This window comes from Ctenopharyngodon idella, chromosome 11 (genome assembly GCF_019924925.1).
Source record: "Ctenopharyngodon idella isolate HZGC_01 chromosome 11, HZGC01, whole genome shotgun sequence".
In the NCBI taxonomy this organism is placed as follows: Eukaryota; Metazoa; Chordata; class Actinopteri; order Cypriniformes; family Xenocyprididae; genus Ctenopharyngodon; species Ctenopharyngodon idella.
The window spans coordinates 21,175,321-21,196,089 of NC_067230.1; the positions used below are offsets into that span (position 1 = coordinate 21,175,321).

At 36.8% G+C, this 20,769-nt stretch overlaps 1 protein-coding gene across 3 annotated transcripts in view; it reads right to left on the reverse strand.

Moving 5' to 3' along the window:
• foxj3 (forkhead box J3) overlaps window positions 1–20,769 on the reverse strand; it is a 98,231-nt gene that overhangs the window by 13,288 nt on the left and 64,174 nt on the right. For all 3 annotated transcript variants that reach the window (XM_051912348.1, XM_051912347.1, XM_051912346.1), the window contains exons 3-6: window positions 19,627–19,701; window positions 14,503–14,586; window positions 9,741–9,842; window positions 2,607–2,735 (exon numbers count right to left, since the gene is read on the reverse strand). In XM_051912348.1, the coding sequence (XP_051768308.1) occupies window positions 2,607–2,735; window positions 9,741–9,842; window positions 14,503–14,586; window positions 19,627–19,701 (390 nt within the window). The remainder of the gene's footprint in view (window positions 1–2,606; window positions 2,736–9,740; window positions 9,843–14,502; window positions 14,587–19,626; window positions 19,702–20,769) is intronic.

A 20,769-nucleotide genomic window follows, 5' to 3' on the forward strand; every position in this document is an offset into this window, starting at 1 on the left:
AACATCCTGTTCATTCAGAACAGGTTCACTGAAAATACAATTTGTGAGTTCTGTAGTCAAGTTTGGTTAGAAAATGCAATAGTCACTACTGTTAACAGCTGAAATGCATATAAACGGAACCCTTTTTATCATTCTCTAGTGTTGTCAAAAGTACCTACTTCGATACCAAAAATGAAATTTTAAAAATGTGATGCTTTGAGCGCTGTTGAGCAGATTCCTAAACACCTCTGATTGGCCATTGTGTTCACACGCTCATCGGATATGTCTGTGATTGGCTACAATGATCAACGCATTGGAGCGTTTGGAAGTACATGGAAGTGTTTGCACTCCAAGTGTCACATTTTTAAAATTTCAGTACTGACTTGGTATCGAAGTCAGTACTTTTTTACGACACTAAACTGGACTGACATCCATATTTTTCTAGGGATGCGCAATATTAACTTTCAGGTTGAATTTACTTTTTTATACAAGTGAATTTAGGCATCAGAACATTTAAATATATAATGTTCTGATTCCTAATATATATATATATATATATATCTATCAGGGCTCGACATTAATGCTTGTCCATTAGTCCGGGACAAGTGGATTTTTTTTGAAGGGGCAAGTGAAAGAGAATTTTACTTGTGTGGACAAGAAGCCTGATTAAAACGTCAATACCAACAAAAATAACTAGGGAACCACCAAAAAGTGAGAATGAATCTGATTTTATTAGTTTAAGTGGCGATCAATAGTGGATAATAATAGGCTATTTAATGTATAATGTACTGACGGTAACAAGGTTGCACTGTTGAGGCTCGCGCAGCCAGAAATTGAAACATGAGCGAAGCACAGGCAAAGAAACTCAGTTAACATATTGCAGTAAAAATTCTAAATGTGGAGTTTTTATATTTATAACACATGATACAGTTAAGCAACATCACGCAACCAAGAATGAATGGCATTCATATAGCGCTTTCATATATACTACTGTATACCCAAAGCGCTTTACAATCGTATATGGAGACTCTCCTCAACCACTACCAGTGTGCAGCATCCACTTGGATGATGCGACGGCAGCCAGAGTACAATGGCGCCAGTGCGCTCACCAAACACCAGCTATATGTGGAGAGGAGAGAGAGTGATAGAGCCAATTCAGTGGATGGGGATTATTAGGAGGCCATGATTGGTAAGGGCCAATGGTGGGAATTTGGACAGGACACCGGGGTTACACCCCTTCTCTTTATGAGAAGTGCCATGGGATTTTTAATGACCACAGAGAGTCAGGACCACGGTTTAACGTCTCATCCGAAGGACGGTGCTTGTTACAGTATTGTGTCCCCGTCACTATACTGGGGTGTTAGGACCCATACAGACCACAGAGTGAGCACCCCCTGCTGGCCTCACTAACACCTTTTCCAGCAGTAACCTAGTTTTCCCAGGAGGTCTCCCATCCAGGTACTAACCAGGCTCAACCATGCTTAGCTTCAGTGGGCGACTAGTCTTGGGCTACAGGGTGATATGGATGCTGGAATGCCGTTTTCCTGAATACCCTCATGATTGAAAACGTGACACTGATTTCATACAACAGTTCAATAAACAAGTAGTTAATATTACATTTTACACTTACATTTTAAAAGGAACATTGACTGTTTTTGTTCTATTTCAGCAGCGAAAATAGTTTTACCATAGCGCAAAACTCAGCCGTTTTCATTACTGAATGATTCAGTGTTTTGAACGAATTCAAAGATTCAATGACTCATTCATAATTAACTGCCTCATCCTTAAATGAATCATCCATTGAAATTAATCATTTGAACGAATGACTCAATGACTCACTTAAGACGGTCACTTGCCGGCACCTACTGGCGGTATAATTTTTTTTTAAAATTTGGTTTAATTTTTAAAAGTTTTTTGTATCATTGCAGTTGCAAACTAAAAACTCAATTGTAAAATCACAGAGCAGGAAAGACTAGTTAGCACTATCACAAAAAAAAAAAAAAAACCTGCATAAGGAAAGACCTGCTCTCATGCAACATTAGCAGCAGAGACTAATTGTACACAAGAAATATGAGCAGTGGGAGTCAGATGACACACTATGCATCACTGTAAAGATGAGCGCATATAATCTGGTTATGTTCAAACAGACTACAGTGTTCAAATCAGCTGGATGGTGCTGAAAAAGAGACAGAGAGACAGAGACAGAGAGAGAGAGAGAGAGAGAGAGAGAGAGAGAGAGAGAGCATTGTCTGGCTCACTGAAGTGAATCTATCAGTGTCTGTGCCGGATCAATGCTGAGAGCCTGGAGCGAGAAGCATGCGGGGCTTCTAGGGGACCACAACAAAGCAGCGGCTTCTCTGGTGGGAGGACATCAGAGGCAGCGTCTCTCTTTAGCAGCGCTCCAGCAGTATGAGCTCTGCCTTTCATTCCCTTAACCTCTGTGTCAGCACGCTCCCATGCACAGGCCTCCAATCTCTGGCATTCTGACTAACGCACTGGAATCTTGCTGCTTCTCATAAAGTAGATCCACAATAAAACTCAGCAAATTAAGAGCTCTGCTTCAGGTTCACAAGAGGTTAAAGAGAGGAATAGTGTCTGCAAAGTTCGATGGAAAACCGGACTCTTACCGGTGTGTAGCTGTGCACGCTGCCCACGCTGTTGAGATTAACAGAGGCCAGACTCTGATCAGATAGGCTATTGTTAAGGCTGCTTCGAGGGCTGTCACTCCCGTCCTGGTCAGGGTTGTACAATGCCACCTGGAAATCAAGAAAGGTAAAGGGTCAATGACTTAAAGAGTGTCCATGTTAAAAATCTAGTTGAAAACACATGCCAAGCTCTTAGACATGTACACTTTGTTTAGGTTGTTTTCATACAGTTTTGAAAAACTTTAACACCGTGTCTACACCGGACGAGAGCGGCGCGATGCAATGCGACAAAAGAACCAGTTATAAATCAGTGATGTTGTCTATACTGGATGCGGCACGATGTGAGTGACAAATCAACAGTAAACTGATGCCTCATTCTATTTATGACGTACTGACATGAAGGACAAATGCTTTGCACTTTGTTGCACTTTGCACTTTGTTGCATCAAGTGTAGACAGCTTTTAACTGTTGCTATGCTAGCGACAACAGTCGCGTCTGGTGTAACAACTTTAATACTAAAAATGTTTAAATGTAATGACACTTAAATTAATTAAAATAAAATAAATTAAAAAATTTAATTGTTTTATTAATAAAAATCTTTAAAAAATATATTAAATGTAATATAAATATATATTTTATTTTAATAAAGATTTTTTTCATTTTTTCTTTATGATATGAAGACAGTAGTATTTCTAAGTATGTATATTTAACTTTTTACTCCCTGAACAGTAATTATTTTAAAAGTTAATTACATTTCTATATTTATTTAATAAAATTCATAAAATACATTTCTATAATATTTAATAAAAAATGTATTAATAATAATATTAAATATATAATATTGTATTATAATAATAAAATCTATTATATTATTTTATTAAAATGTAAAATTAAAATATAATTTTAATATTTTTAATTAAGATTTTTCTTTATTGTGATATCAAAACAGTTGCATATTAATTTTATAAATATAATGTTTACATATATAAAATATATTTATGAATGTCAATGAATCCAAACTCACAAATTAAAAACATGTTTATTATAAAAGATGTGCATTCAGGTAATTGCATTTTAAAATATTTTTGAATAGATTAATATACAGGACCAAAAAAAAATGAATAAGCTACTATGCTATTTTCAGGTACATTCCAGAGGTTAGTTTGAGATACGACAACAATAAGTCTGTGCAGAACAGATACCAAAGGCTGGGTGCTGAGGAAAAGGAACCTAATCAAACAGAAACCGTCTGGTTTCAGAGGTCTTGAGGGGAATTCTTATCCCTTTTCATAACTGTACCACAACAGACGGTTGCGTCACATACGTGATATGTGGCATGCGTACACCACACTCTGAGTAAGGTCAGCGTTAATACGCCGCGCCCCACACTGTGCCTCATATGGAGGGAGAGCGTGGCTGGTGGCCAGCAAGATGATCTGCTGTCTCAGACGGCTGAGAGGGGAGAGCTCTCCTTCAGTAAAAGGTCACGATGCTGGCAGCGTTGAAACAGTCAACTTGCACAGCGCAAATTGGTTTGGGACAGCTCACAAAGGTCCCGAATGCTACAGAGACCCTGACCTTTCTGTGTGCACTGTTGAATGCGCAGTTTTCCGAAGCAGAAGAACCTCCACTTCAAAATGATAATCCCAATTATCATTTGAAAAGCTGAACTGCAAATATGTGCTGGTTGCAAAATGAGAATAAATAAAGCATTGGAGGGATGGTATGGGAATGAATATAATGAGCTCCTGGGAGAATAGTCCTACATTGAGTTTGCCGTGGAAGGAAAGGATGAATGGAATCGCAACAATGCTGGCCATGCTCGCATCACACGCCGCATGTCTTGGCAGCCACGGTGTAGTGCTAAAACCACGCAACAAGTCCCAAGATTCACCTGCCTGAGTAAGAACGTACAGAGGCTTTCATGCTACACTAAACCGGCAGTTCAACAAAAATTAAAATATGGACATTATTTTATACATTATTTACTCTCCCTCATGTTGTTTCAATTTTGAAACTTTCTTATGCTGAACAGATATTTTGAAGATATTTTGAAAAAAATTGTATATATATTTTTTTGGCCATAACATGCAAGTCAGTGGGGTCCAAAACAACACTAGACCCCACTGACTTTCACTGTATGGACCTTTTCCAAAACCCAGGGCAAACAATTCATTGCCGCAAGAGACGCAGCAAATGCTTCGGTCCTGTTCCCCCTTGACTCAGCACGACAGCAGATAGATAGACACATTACAGATCACAGTCTCTTACAGAGAATTATCATTCAAGCAGAATAAATGTTTTCCAATCCTATTATTCCCTGTTCATCAAAAGAGCGGAGCATAACGGTTGCCGGGGCTGTACTGGATTGAGGGTGGATGGGGGGTTAATGTCATGGAATGATTTGCATATTATAACTCTTTCTTCTTTCAGCTATGTTTAGGCCTGGAAACAGTACATTACTAGAACAACTAACCCTATGCGCAACTAAGCACTGAGAGGCTCAGGCATGTCGAAAATTCAATCACGCAGAAAACAGTTACAATTATAATCAAAACCTGGTGTGAAGAACAAGTATAAATGTTATGTGTAATTAAGTCATAAAAGAGGCTTTTAGCCATGAGCCTTTCACCACAATCTATTTTTACTCCCTGTATCCATAAAGTATGATTTAAAGACCTCATCACACTGTGGTTTGTTCAAGGCCCAAAACGTAGACGCCTACATATACTGTGCACATTTGCGCACACACACACACGCACAGTGGGAAAGTAACACGCAGAGAGAAGGTAAGGGGTGAACAAATCCATTGCAAATACTCCTGTGTGTTTGCTGCAGTGGAAAAGGAGTGCTATATTTAGCCGTGAATTAAAGTCAAAAGCCAGTAGAGTCTTTCATACAGGCGACTAATCTGCAGCATGAGACAAGGATTATGAAATCAAAGAGAAATCCACCCAGGTGTCTCTAACAATAACTCGCATTCAAAAGAAAAACTCTAGATACAATATTGGAAAGAAATAAAGCAAAGAATGAAAAATAAAGAATAAAGTTCAGCTTGTTTTAATCCATGTTACACTTTTAATATATACAAATAAATAATAACCAATATATACAGTACCAGTCAAAAGTTTGGACAGTGGACATATTACTATTTTTAATGTTTTTGATCAAGCCTGCATTTATTTGATGAAAAATACAGAAGAAAAAAAAACAGTAATATTGTGAAAATATTATTTATTTCTGTGATGCAAAGCTGAATTTTCATCAGCCATTACTTGTCTTCAGTGTGACATGATCCTTCAGAAATCATTGTAATATGCTGATTTATTATCAGTGTTGGAAAGAGTTGTGCTGTTTAATATTTTTTTATAGCCTGTGATACTTTTTTTCAGGATTCTTAAAAAGAAAAAACTTAAAGAACAGCATTAATTTAAAACAGAAATCTTTTGTAACAATATACACTATTGTTCAAAAGTCTGGGGTCAGCAATTTTACTTTTTTTTCTGTTTTTGAAAGAAATTAATATTTAGCAAGGATGTGTCAAATTGATAAAAGTGATAAATACTGATAAAAAGTGATAAAAAGTAAATTATTGTTAGAACTTTTGACCGGTACTGTACATATTTAAATATAAATAAAACAATTAATATCATTACATAAAATAACATATAAAATAATATATTTATTTAGCAATATATAATTCATTTCTATTATACAATTCAAAGAAACTTAAAAGAAGTTCAGCTTTGAACCATTTTAAGTTACAATCTTTAAATATAATTCAATATATTAACAAATATTTAAGATTAACATTACATGCATAATATTAACAATAAAATTACATGCACAAACACATATATTTATACTTACTTTTATTTATGGCATTAGTTAGAAAGTTAGAAAGAAAAAAGAAAAAATTAATGTTCATGTTAAGCATCAAGTATGATTATGATCTTTCAATATAATGAAAAGATAAATAATAAAATATATTTAAATAATATTCTAAATATGATCAATGAATATAATACAAATATTAAATTAATTTAAAAACTATTTTATTATGCTAACTCTGCAATAAGACTGTAGTATACTCCAGTTAACGTTTTCCTATATTTAACTCATTCTGCAGATTTTCTTCTTAAAATCAGATTCCATCTATAGAATGGTCTGCTCAGTAGGTTTAACCAACCGAACTGAGAGAGGGAAAAGCACTGCATGATGATCATTTAATCAGAGGGAGAGAGGGAATGCTCAGTCACAGCCAGGCTTTCCTTCTCCATGTTATGCAGCACAGGCGCTTTCCCATTGGCCTGCACTGGCAGGCGGGAAAGTATGAGAAAGAGGGAATTCCTGTGGCTTGGCATGAAACGCTCAAGAGGCGTGGCGTGTTCTCTGTTTACAGGTCCCACACTGAGAAACAGCATCTCCAAGGAGCCACCGAACTCTACAGTCTTGTTTTCGCTCTCCTGCGTGTTCGGTTTCTAATCTATCAGCGTTTCCAGTAGGAGGGCAAAGAAAGCATATGCTCATGGGATAACCTCGAAATCCCATTCTGGGTGGATCTTGAAATTCTTCCCATATGAATCAGTCATACCTGACGCTCGCATTGTTTTGTTGTGTGAAACACTATAACAGGGGAACAGTCCTTTGAGACGTGCTAAAACAATAATAATACTGCAATAAAACAATCAATAAAAAGATTTAGTTTATTTTTTTCATATACAGATTGGGTTCCAAAACCTAGTGAACGTCCAACATCAGGAGCATTTTAAGGGATCAGATAAGATACCGTGCTTTGCTCAACTTCGCATGTGCTAAGAAAAGCTAGCAAATAAACCCAAAAGAGAATGAAAGAAAATGTCAACTATAAAATGTATTTAATATTCATTCAATACTGAAAATAATCTATAAAAAGCTGAAGAAAAAAAAAAAAAAAACAACCTGAAACTGAAATTAAACAATGTATTCAATTTGCATGCTTATATTACATTTATGTGTAACATTTAGATCTGCACATACTGTATTTTATCCAGATGAACAGATCACCAAACTTACTATAATTCAATCCAAATGAATTCCACATCCCCCTAGCCTTCATCTTAAACACTATGCTTAATGTGAAATACTATTGGTTTAATGCCTGAAGTAAATTAATAACTGATGGTTTTGGGCTTTGTAAAAGCACTCCAGAGAGAGCAAGCAGCCCGCAACAGGCCAAGAGTAAAGCGCTTAAGGTTAAAAAGCCTATTTAAATTTCAGAGTGTTTTGCTCCATTCCTTTTTACACACTTCTCCATGAAGTCATGCCACGAAGGGCGAGTTACAGAGAGAGTCACTCGGGGTGCTCTGCCTAGAAGCATTCAGCAGGTAATCAGACTTCCAAACATTAAACTGTCCTCTTGCAGAAATTACTGGATTTTGTCTGTAAAAATTCACAGTAAAATGGAAAACGAGACAGCACCTTAAAGGTGCAATATGTAAGAATTTTGCAGTAAAATATCCAAAAACCACTAGGCCAGTGTTATATATTTTGTTCACTTAAGTACTTACAATATCCCAAATGTTTGCAACTATTTGTAAATCGTAAGAAAATATCAATTTTAACCAAGGCTCCGGGACATGTGAGTCGCCGCCTGTCAATTGCACCATACCCGCATTACCCTCGTTTCCGGTTTTATTTTGTAGAAACCAAAGACGCTTTAATATTTACATGTTTTAATAGACAAGGGAACAACTGTTTTGATATATTTATAGACAGAAAACTAATTATTGTTATATAGCTCAACATGTTTAGTCTTATTGTTTAAATCTAATTTTCTTGATTTTTTGCGAGTACCATGCTTTACCATGCCTCAGAGAAAAACACTATTTTGTCAAGTAGCTAACATAGCATAATCAGATGCGGCTTTATTTTTAGTAAGAGTAATACAGCATTTTCTCCATCATACAATGTTTTAAAATTAATTGCATGCCATTTATCAACACAAGCCATCCAGCATTTATTAATATGATATTCTAAAATCGATCTAGCTTACTGCAGTGTGTAACAGTGTCTCACAGCAGCCGCCGAGCGAACGCACAGAGTAACGTTCTATCATCATTTTCAACACACTCAAATGTATCTAATATGATAAACAGAGCTGCGTTACCTCATACTCGTGACCGGAAAAATGGAAGCGGCGCCGGCGACTACTTAAAGTACTTTAAGTACTTAAAGTTACTTAAAGTAACGTTAATAATCGCATCCATGAACATGATTTCTTCCCGAGTCCTATCCCTATTGTTTTCCACCGGCTGTGAGGTGAAGACCACATGTCCCAAGATTCCGCGCTCAAACTTGGCGTCATCAAGCTACGCCTTTGTTTTGAATAGGCCTCTAGCGACCTCTAGCGGACAGAAAATATTACATATTGCACCTTTAATGTTTATTACCATAAAACAATTTTGACTCATACCTTGTTTCTATTATAAAAAAAATAAAATAAATAAATAATCAAGGTAAATAAATAAAAAATCAAGTTTATACACATATTGTTAATGTCTTATGGCTATACTATTAAAATAGAATTTTAATGTTTACGAATTGGCACCTATCATTTTAAGTGCCTCACTATAACCAAGATTTTTGCTTTTTTAAAGACAATGAGGGACAAATAGAAATTAATAGTTGTTTCTGTATATTAAGATAGGACATGTGAAAGATTTTAACAAAATCGCATGCCTCAGCTTAACTGAATGCTAGAACCATAGAAGCAAATCATAGTCAATAATAAAGAATACTGTATTTTTGAACAGCTTAATATCTTGTGTAGGCGCAAACCTGATATTTTGGACTCAAAAGACATATGGAATAAGGTATTAGCAATTCACAATAAAACGCATATGCACTGTTAAGAGGATTTGTATACATAATGCCTGTCCAATATAAATGAAACCCATCGTCAGTTTTCTCAGCGTCCGTCTAAACAAAAGCATCACATGTCAGTCCTGTTATGCAGTGCATGCATATAGTCATGGAAGGATAAATAAAAATGTAAACTGGGTATGTAGGCCGCTAATGTCAGCTGTGACGGGACAAACACAGCCAGGACTTGTGGAGTTGGAGATTGAATGCTACCTTGTTAGTCACAGTGTTGATTGCCAGCGTTGGAGAGGCACTTCCAGAGATGATGCAGTCCATTCCCAAGTTATCCGACTCCAGGCTGTATGGAGTAGATGCCTGGAGGAAAACAAAAAAGGACAAGTTCAGCCAACCAGGATGGAGATGAGCGATCTGAAGTTACTTTGATTTCCATTCAAAGGCGTTTGATATTACTCTGGTGCAAGAAATTTAAAAGCATACGCAGCAAACGTTTATCAACAACAAAAGAGCAACACCTTTTATTTAGGTCAAAATTGGAGGCATTCTGGGAAAAAGATGAGCAAGAGAGAGGAACGGCTCCCTGTGCTCTGTCTGCTCTTGCTGGGGTAAAAGATAACTTCAGCACGCCTGTCTCCCAAAACTGCTTATTATAAGAGGATTGCCTGGCAACAATGCGATTTTTAATTTGTGATAAACATAAATGAGATTTTGCTAAGTCACAATTTTTAATGTCAAAGAATTTCTTAAACAAGACAGCAGGAGGATGAGAGAGAAAGAGATAGAGTGAGTTTGTGTCTAATGAAATATACTCTTAATAGCGAGCGTCACACTTCGCACAGACAGAATTCCCACTTATTTTTCATGCAGGATCAGGCTGAGAGAGAATGCATCTAATTGGAGGTTTTTGATGTGAGTGAAGTGAGTGTCAGTATGAAAAATGTTTGTGTGTGGCCTGAGGGCAGAGCTGTGTGCTGAGAGAATGATACTCTCACTGGAGTCTAGAGTGCGGCAATTATAAATGACACCAGCCTAACTGCCTGACCAAACAGAAGAAAACACATGCCACCAACTCAACACACGAGGTCAATTAGGCAATCAGTCTTGTCACATGTGATTTCTGATATATAATCTTTTTGGTCCAATATATTTACATTCATATTTACACTGATGTGCGAGCAGACGTTATCAAGTATATCACTCAACAAAAACATGGCTTGAAAGCATGCACACCTTCAGTGCGTGAGCGTGATGTAGCCAGTTGAGGCCTGTTCACACCAAAAACGATAACTATAAAGATAATGATAAAGATAACGATAAAGATATAGTTCTAAAAATCATTCTAAATATAAAAGAACAGCACTGTCCACACCACATCTATAATGTAACAAGATGGGATCACTTTCAGAATGATTTTTTTTCCCAGCTGTTGAACGATAAAACACTGACAGCCAATCAGAATCCATTCTAATTTAAGGGCTCGCGCATTTAAAATGGCAGGCGACATTGCGGAGAAGATAATCGCCGAGGTCCAGAAAAAGCCACCGCTGTTTGACAAGTCAAAAAATGAGACCATAAAGCCAGACTAGCAAATATAATAATAATAATAATAATAATAATAATAATATGTAATATAAAATTACCTCAGATATCAAGCGCTAGTTTCAACAACATTGTCTTGCTTCCTTTGAAGTTGCAGTGAAAAAGATTAGGTGTTGTTTTCATTCCACTATATTGATTTTGTCAGCTAAATTCACTGTTGGATTAGATTGATTACACTAGCTATTCACTCAAAACATAGCATGCCGAGGACATCTGCTGGTTAAAGCCCTGTAAATGCAACAAGAACAGCAAAAACATGTTGTACACATTTTAAAACTGCAGCGCATGAGCTTAGAATAAACAGACCGTTATCGTTCGTTGGTGTGAACACAAATATTGTTATTGTTCTTGGTGTGAACGGGCCTTTAGAATGTCTCCAAAATTATATTTTGGGGCCAAAGAATGCCCCTCTGAGTTTTTGACTTATATTTGAATAGTTTGGTTCCAAAATGCATTTTTAAATGCCAAAATCAGTATTGTATCTGGTCGGTATTGAAAAGTTATTTATTAATTTTGCGCAAAATGCGATATCCGTCATGTTATTCTGTCATGTTTTCTCCCTTTCTTTCCAAAACGCGACAAACGCCAGTCTCCCTTCACTGCAGAATGCGATATATCCGCTCAACCTATCACAGCGCACCATTTCACGCACTGTAAAATGTGCACTGTACTTTGTGATCAACAAAAACAGAAAAATGAATACTTTTGACGGCATTGATGAACCTGTGGTGGTTTCTGCGGTGGGGAAGAAACGTAATGACAATACGGTAATGACAAACGGAGACATAATTACATTAACATTAACAAGATGACTCGTTGAATTCATTTTGGGAGCGACTACTGAATGTATTTTTAGTCAAATGCCTGTATATAAGATTAGTATTGACAAAGTTCAGAGGCTGTCATATATGTGAATCAACTTACTTTGTTGTGTATTTACAATCTGAAAAATAACTTATATTCATGGATTAATTGCATTTTGAAAAAAAAAAAAAAAAAGTCATGGATTTATTGCATTTTGGGGGGAAAAATAATCCATTTTTATAATAAACCTTTGAAAATCAAAATCTAGATTTGACTTTTTAATGTTTTTATAACCAAAAGATGCTGTGTGAAAGTTTGAAACAGAAAATAGTGTTTTCATCTTGCCGCTTTCTTGGTAAAGAAAACACATTTTTACTCAAATTCATCAAAATGGATTTATAGCGTTTTGGAACCAAACTCTTCATTTATGTTATATGATATAATTAACCATACCACACATGTTGTATTTATGTTGAATTTATTGATTAAATGTACTAATTTGACAAAACACAATGCATGTGTCTAATGCGATTAGAAAAAAAATGCTCTTATAAAAGGTAAAAATGCCTCTGGAAATCGAATTAAGGGGACCATTTTTGCCCCTTAATGGAAAAGTTAATATCTGAAACTGCTGTGAACTAACCACCACCCAGAATATGAAGGATATGAAAAGCTTCAGGGTCATCCGTCCATTGTGCTTGTAACTGCAATTTAGTCACAGTTTAATGCCCTGATAAATAACATGCTATTTTCCTCTATATGTTTTCCTGTCATAGTAATATGTCTAAATGTCTTAAAACCCAGCCCCACTATAGCTGAATTCTTTCGGTTCGCCTGCCTCCGATCCACAACGCAGAGCCGGACAAAATGATGCAAGATGCCTCTGAGCCAGGTCAACCTTGGAGGCCGGCGTCGAGCGCAACCGAGTTGTATATTCTGGTGAGTGTTGCTCATAAATAATGGAAGGAAAAAGCTCTGGCTGAAAATAACCGGCGTAGAAACTCTGCATTAATTGATGTTTGCTAAAAAATGACTGCAGAATGCAACGTATGTAAAGGCTGCCTGGGGCACAGTTTATTAATAAGCCGGACCCCCTCTACAAGATAAACTGAGCCGCACTGAGTAAGACAGCTATATAAAAAGATATAAGCGCGCAATCAGCAAACCTGTGCACGGCACGACTGTAAAGCACAGACTCAGACATGAAACAAAGCCAGCGTTCTCAACTCAGTCCCGTCTCATTCCTTTTCTAGCAACACACTAAGCCCATGCTGTCATATATTTCTGGCCTCACAAAAAGCTATAACGAACACAGGCAACATCATGCTAAGATGGGCTACCTGCATTCTAATGCTGAGGGGAAAAAAGACAGACTTGGGCAATATCTTTATTCTGGAAAAAAAACTTCAATGACAAATCAAAGTCAGACTATATAAACAGTAAATCTTATGTGAGGTTGGTTGGTTGCTCTTCCCAAAAGATAAAAACATGTACGAGCCTTCAACACACGTGCTGAAGAAATTACGTAGTTATCTGCTGACCGTTTAAGTTTGAAAAGATGAACTAGATTAATAAGCTTACATGTTCACCCCAAAATTACATTTCTGTACAGAAATCTGCTTTTACAGCAAGGACCCATAACCTCACACACTGAAAAACAATACAATATGAACAATGTAAAATATATTGTAAAACAAACAAAACTCTTTTGTGAATGTGTATCTTTACATAGACATTGACATAACATCAGTCATTGAGCTAGTCGGGCGTTAATTCAATGACCATTCTAATAGATGAGCGAGACTAATTCAAACAAGTCTGTACATTTTTGAACACCTCACTAAAAGAACCGACTCTGTGAATCATGTAGCCCTGAAGAAAATGCATCAAAAGACCAGTCTCTATTTATTATCTTTGAAATACTTGAGCTTTTAGTCACATCCCATCACATTCAATTCAAACTGAAAACTTAAATCTTAGGTAAAACCATTTCTTTTTCCATGGAACTGTAGATTAATGATTCTCAACCAGGGGCCTTAGGAAACTCCCGAGGGGGCCTCAAGATGGCTTAAAATGATTTGATATAAGACAAAACAAGCATTTGAATCAAGTTAAAATAAAAAAAATTCTAATGTAATTAGAAACAGTTTTTTTCTTTGATGAACCATGGTATATGAGGTAGCCTAATGTGAAAAGTGTAATTCCTAGACCTGGAAAAGTCATGCAAAATCTAACAAAATCTCCACGGGCATTTTTATAATGATTTTTCTAGGGGGGGGGGGGGAGTTTGAGAGTTTGAGAACTAAAACATTGTCAACATCACTGTGCTGAGACACTGTCATTTTTACAGTGGCGATTGAATGGTTTTCTGTGCTGTTTAAGCAACCACAGCATCAAGTGAAGTTATGGTGCAAATCAGTGACATTGAGCTTGAACTGGGAAAACTCTGTTTTCTGCTCTTTGATCATTCCCAGACTCAAAGTAATGAGCTGAGTTCGGCCAGAGAAAGTCTGTAAGCCTGAAAACCGACCACCAGGGGGTCTCGGAGCACACACATAAACAAACGCGCGCGCGCGCACACACGCCGAAAACATGCGTACAAACTTTCACTCACCCGCTCTCCAGACCGTGGCCTCTTCTTGGGTCGTGTGGGCAGCGTGTCCTCCTTTGGATTTGTGTCGATTGCCCAGTAAGAACCCTAGAAACAGGATAAAGATGGAATATTAGCTCCAAAGCAAGTTTTCATATTCTAAAATACTGGTCAACTTGAAGCCATTCAATAAAACTTTCATAAAAAGCCGAGCATGATAACCAGCAGGGTTTCTAGGAGAGAAACTTCTGTAATCAGATATTGGGCGCGTTCGCCGTCAAACATGAACAACTTTTAGTTCATCAAAGTTTCAGTGAGCTCATTTGTAAGCCCATCACGTCTTGAGGACGTTCATGGAGCTACATGTTGAGGTGCAAAGAAGTTTGGAACTTTCGCTACAGCCGTTTCTTGCGCTCACTTGCTCTCGCTCGGCATTTCTCCTGAGCCTTGGCAGAGGCAGGTAAAATGTTAAGCCCCTCCTGAAGCCCCTCTTCCTCAGCCGCAGGTTTATCGATTGCTCCTGTTCAGGGCTGGACACAGAGGTGTTGGATTTCTGGTCAGGTCTGAGCTCTGATAATCAGGCAGAAAATAGCACACCTTGGTTTGGGGCTGCTGGTATCCAAGCACCCAAGACTCTGGCAGAATAATTTATCTTTGCATTCTTCCTGTTTAATTTATTTTTCAATAGTCCTGCTCTACCCAGAAGCTCAAGGCAACTCTAGCAGGCAAGTTAGGCGAAAAGAAAAAGAAATTAACCTCCAGGCTTGGGTTTTATTTTAAAATATTTCACATTATAAGGGATAAGATCTGAATTGTCCAGAGAGGGTGCGATCAAGACCTTTAAAATTACTTGTGCACAGTTTGTGCATGCACCTAAGCAAAGAGAATAATTGAAAATCACCAAAGGATTTGTCTAGACAGCATGCTTCAGGTTCCTCAAACGTTCGGCTTTCAAAAGCATATTGATAAAATGATGTAAATTTCTGCATTTAAACAGCAATACAGCACAGGTTAGAAGCCACGGAATGGCAATGAGCAAAGCTCCTGCACCCCAACCATTTTTCGCAGTGTCCCTTCCTTAAGAAAAGAACTCATTGTCTCTGTTTTAACACTTGGATGTTACAGCAATTTGTTATTTAAGTGCGATGACAGCTTCAAAACAATCTGACCAATCACAAAGCTTGCAGTATAATCACACCTTGCTTTAAAATGCCATTTTAGGTCTCTAAAGCAGTGTACTAAAACCAGCCTGATGAAAGGAAGTGACATAATTAACATTAATCAAATGATAAACTAGGCATTCAAATTATAATATTAATGAATGCAGATCACTTTGGGGCAGTAAACCAAAGTCAGTCATTACAGCCATTATTTAATCGCCACAATCTTCAATAAGAGCCTCATCTAATCTTAAGACTGTCACCATTTAAATGTTTATATATCCAAAAACAAATTGTAGTAGAAACATAATTATGTAATTAATTAATATTATAAGGTTATTATAAAAACTGCCTTATGTGCAATTTACATGTACAGTGCAGTTGTTAATTTTTACATTATAGTAATGTGCCAACTGACAGGGTTTCCTGTATAGTTTACAGCATTAATTTTAGATTAGCTTTTTTTTCTTGAGAAAATGTACTGTACCCGAAATATCTCCAAATGAATCAATACCAAATTGAACTGAATCAAGATCGGAACTGAATCGCAAGCTTGTAAATTGAATCAAATCGTGAAATTTGTGCCAATACCCAGCCCTAATTTTTAACATACCACTGACTTAACACAACATCAAAAGCATATACTGACATTCAGAAAATAAATAATCTTATAACATGCATATCTATTGTATGCAAATGAACAAACAACGCAATAACACTTGAGCTGAGGGGTACGCTGACGCGAGTCGTGCGAAAGGGTCTTAAGTTTCTTTATATATATATTCTAATGTAGCATGAGTAGCCTAACAATGTTAAATGTTACATTTAGTGAGAGCTCCCACACACTAAACAGACTAGATAAGTACAGCTACTCTCCAACAAATCGTTTAACAAACAGTGAAACATGATCTTCACCCTGCATCACCATTTATGTATTATATTCCAGCATTAGACCATCAGAGTTCATAACATGCAGGACAATCTCACTGTATTAAACACCCTCATGTTTGTGATTTTAATTTAAATAATCGTGTTCCAGTAATTGATGCAGTGACGCCGAAGGACAGCTGAAGGTGACTGAGAATGCTGGCAGTCTGTTAGACCTAGCAGATGTAATTGATATTAAAACTACTGCAAGACACTTTCACTGTGGAAGGGGAGGCTGAGTATCATTCCTTTTAATTAGCAGAAAAATCTTGAAAAATTCAAAGCCCTTGGGAGGGGAGTATCTGTAGGCTGCAACACAATCTCTAGAGAGAAAGCAACGTTTAAAGAAATCCATGAAAAGAGAGTTTACATGAATCTGAAACACAGGGCAATACAATACGATTGTGTCAAGGTTACTTCTTTAGATTATGAACTCAGCTGAACTCTAAAATGAACAGCTGTTAATGCAATCAACTGAAGAACATTAACAGTCTCCCTTTACAATGGCCATTTAAATTTATTAAAAGCAGAGTTCACCCAAAAATGAATATTTTTTATTATTCAAAAAAAGATAAGTAAATGTAAAATACAAAACACTATACATGTACTCATTTAGTTTTCCAAAGCCACAAACAAATGAGGAAGATATATTGTATATTATATACCAACGTTCAAAAGTTTGGGGTTGTTAAGATTTATTATTATTATTATTTTTTAAAGAAATTAATACTTATATTCAGCAAGGATGCATTAAATTGATCAAAAGTATCAGTTAAAACATTTACAATGTTACAAAAAATTTGCATTTCAAAAATTCTGTTCTTTTTCTATTCAAAGAATCAAGTTTTCAGTATTATAATATTAAGTAATGTTTCTTGAACACCAAATCAGCATTAGAATGATTTCTGAAGGATTTCACTGAAGACTGGAAGACTGAAGACATTTTAAAAAGGGTCTCTTATGCTCACCAAGCTTACATTTATATGATCAAAAATAAAGTAAAAATTGTGAAAAACAGCCGCTGTGTTTTGTGATGGTTTATTGGAAACCGTCTAAAAATCTAGTTTGTAATGGAAATAATCAGTATGAGACCATCTTAACACAGGCTAGACCTCCCTGACCAAAAGTCTACTCAAGGGCAAACATGATTGTATCTGCCCCAAAGTTCGGCCTTCCTCATTCTCAGCAGCTGCTGCGGATCACAAAGGTGAAGTGAACAATCGTTTTTGCCATCTCTGAGAAACACGCCTCAGTTACCGCCTCACGCCTCTCGCACAAACAGCAGGGTCCATATTCCTGCCGTATTACAATATTGATGGAACATATCAAGAGAGCCCTGCTCAGCTTTGAAGTTCTCCTTCCAGGGGGGAGGGCTGTGTGGAAGGAGGCAAATTCCAAATTGAACATTAGGGATGCAAGCATGTTGGCCGTGCATTTGGAATAGAATCCATCCAGCGATAGATTATTTTGTATTTAGTGGAGCACATCCCAGGAGTGTCAATATCAGAGGATTACACCAAAACATGAAATTAGCATTCAGTCCCCATCCCCTGCATGCCTCGGCTCTTCTCTTTATGTCGCGCTGTGAGTGTATGTGCGTGAATGTGCTCACACAAGATGGCTGAGGATACAGAGAAATGAGCAAGCGTTTGTGACGGCAGTACTATGTGGAGAAAAAAAACAGGTTAACCGTTGTCCATCAATGTTGTACTGATGCACATTGTATATTTTTCTGAAAAATAAACAGGTGTTATCAGATGTGTATATATATTAGGCGTGTAACGGTAAACAAACATGACGGTTTAATTTGTACCTCGGTATTGAAGTCATGGTTCGGTACGGGTTCGGTACAGCAGGGGGGAGAAAAAACTAAACATAAAATTGCTTCATTTTTTTTTTCATTTTAATTAAACAGTGGTTTATTGAACAAACGGTGTCTCTCTCTTTAAATAAATTAAATTATAATTAACATTTTCTTAAGGATAAAAAAAATCTATCGCAGCTGATGCTGTAAACTACATATAGGGAGCCCTTTCTTGCACATTAGTATAATATTAAAAGTTACAAGAGCCCAAACTATTAAATTCAGTTGCTATTTTTTAGATATAATAACACATATAAATTGCACATAAAGCAGGTTTTGCATTAACTTCTAAATCTAATTATAAAATTACTTTAATTCATTTTTGAAATATTATCATTTACAGTTACTGTCATAACTTGTTTTCAGAACAAATTTATTTAAACATTATTAAATAATTAAGACATTAACTGTAAAGTAAATATAATGAATATATAAGCTAATATAGTACATATATTTAGTGAAATGTTCTAGAGTTCATTTCTCTAGTGAACTAACAAGCTGTGGACATTAAATGACTTGCCTGAGGTAAAAGTGAGATTCTCAAGCTGTTTTATTGATGTCTTTCCATGCTTGAAACACTGGTTGAGAGATTACACTCATATCTAGATCGTCTGTTCTTCTTCTTCTGTGCTTTTTCCTGTTGTGGCGGTTAGCAAACAGTGTTGCAATGGACTGTGGATTGCCTGTGATTGACTGTGTTCCTCTGTCTAACTGCATGAACTGAACTGTGACGTCCGTACTGTTCAGTGTAAATACATGTGATAAAAATCTTATATATAATATACACATAATATTTTTATCACATGTATTTGTCCCTATATATATATATATATATATAGACACACACACACACGTGTATGTGCACATGCAAATGCCTACACATGAATTCGTTTGGGCTGTTTTAGCTCAGACAGGCCGGGCTAGCAGCATGCTGACTGAGGGGAAGCAGGTGGTGGTCTGCCCCTCTCGTGCAGGAAGTGCCGGGCTGAAGTGCTTTCTCCTCTACCCGGGAGAGCTCCGACGAGAGCGCTTTTAAAACATTACTGCGAGTGCTCGCTCTCATCTATTTTCACAAGGATACGTATGCATTTTTAACGTCTGAATCTGCTCTGGTAGCGGCATTTTGTATTTAGCGAATGTACAAACCATTTCTGAATAAAACAGAACTACATATGGAGGTAGGAAGAGAATGCTTACCTTTCCCGGGTCATCTTTGGAGCGAGGCACTTTAAGAAAACACTTGTTCAACGAGAGATTGTGCCGTATTGAGTTCTGTAGGAGAAAAGAGAGACAGAGAAGTGTTTAGGTTGTTTATAGGTTAATGAGACTCCCGCATGATATTACACTATAATAGTACCTAAAACCCTCATTTACATGCAGCCTATAGCGCGCTGTCAGACAGTGCCATAGCAATCGCGAGCGTGTAGGGTCCCTGCAAATAAGAGAATATGAATAAAACACTGGGGTATTATAACCCAGAGCCTGCGTCATCTTTTCAGTGCTATGTAAAGCAACCAGGCCAGAGAAATATATTAAAGAGATTCATCTTGCTGCAGACGACAGCCTCAAAAAAAAAAATAAATAAATAAAAAAAATAAAAAAATAAGGAAGGACGGTTAGGACGATTGCAGAATATTGAGACTCCTAAACTCAATAATAAAAACTCCTGACTTAACTATTTTTAACGAGACAGATTTTTCATAACTTCGGAGATTCCCACACGTTCAAATACACTGAAACTGATGTGACAAAAAAAAAATCTTGATAATTCCCATACATGAAGGATGTCCTGAGGTTAATTAAAAAAATAAATAAATAAAAAGACAGAGAGATCCAGTTTAACAGCAGAGTAATTAATTAATCATCCTGATCCTCAGAGGGAAATGAATTATGCAAATAATTTCTTTTTAAACTTACACAATTCTTTAATGAGCAAAAGGTAATTTTTCAGCATGTGAGGAATGAATCAGCAGGAGGCGGCTTGAACGCACATCATGCCTTAATGCTCGGCGTGTTCCAGCTGGAGCTTAGCCAGCCACTTGGCTTAAGACGCTAGAAATGCACAGGTTTTGAAATCATTTGACCAAATTGTATTGACAGATGGGTGTGATATAAAAGCTCTGGGATCTTTGCATGAGCTCGTCTGGTGTGGAATGAAACTGCAAGAGGGGCTACTGCGAGAGAAACGCTCACATGAGAGGCGATTAGATGAAAATACGTTTTTTATATTATGTGGCCTTAACTACTACATACTTTCATTTAAATTAATCATTTGATACAATGCACTTGTGTACATACATGTTTTTACATTATACTTATATTTTAAAAATACCTGCATGT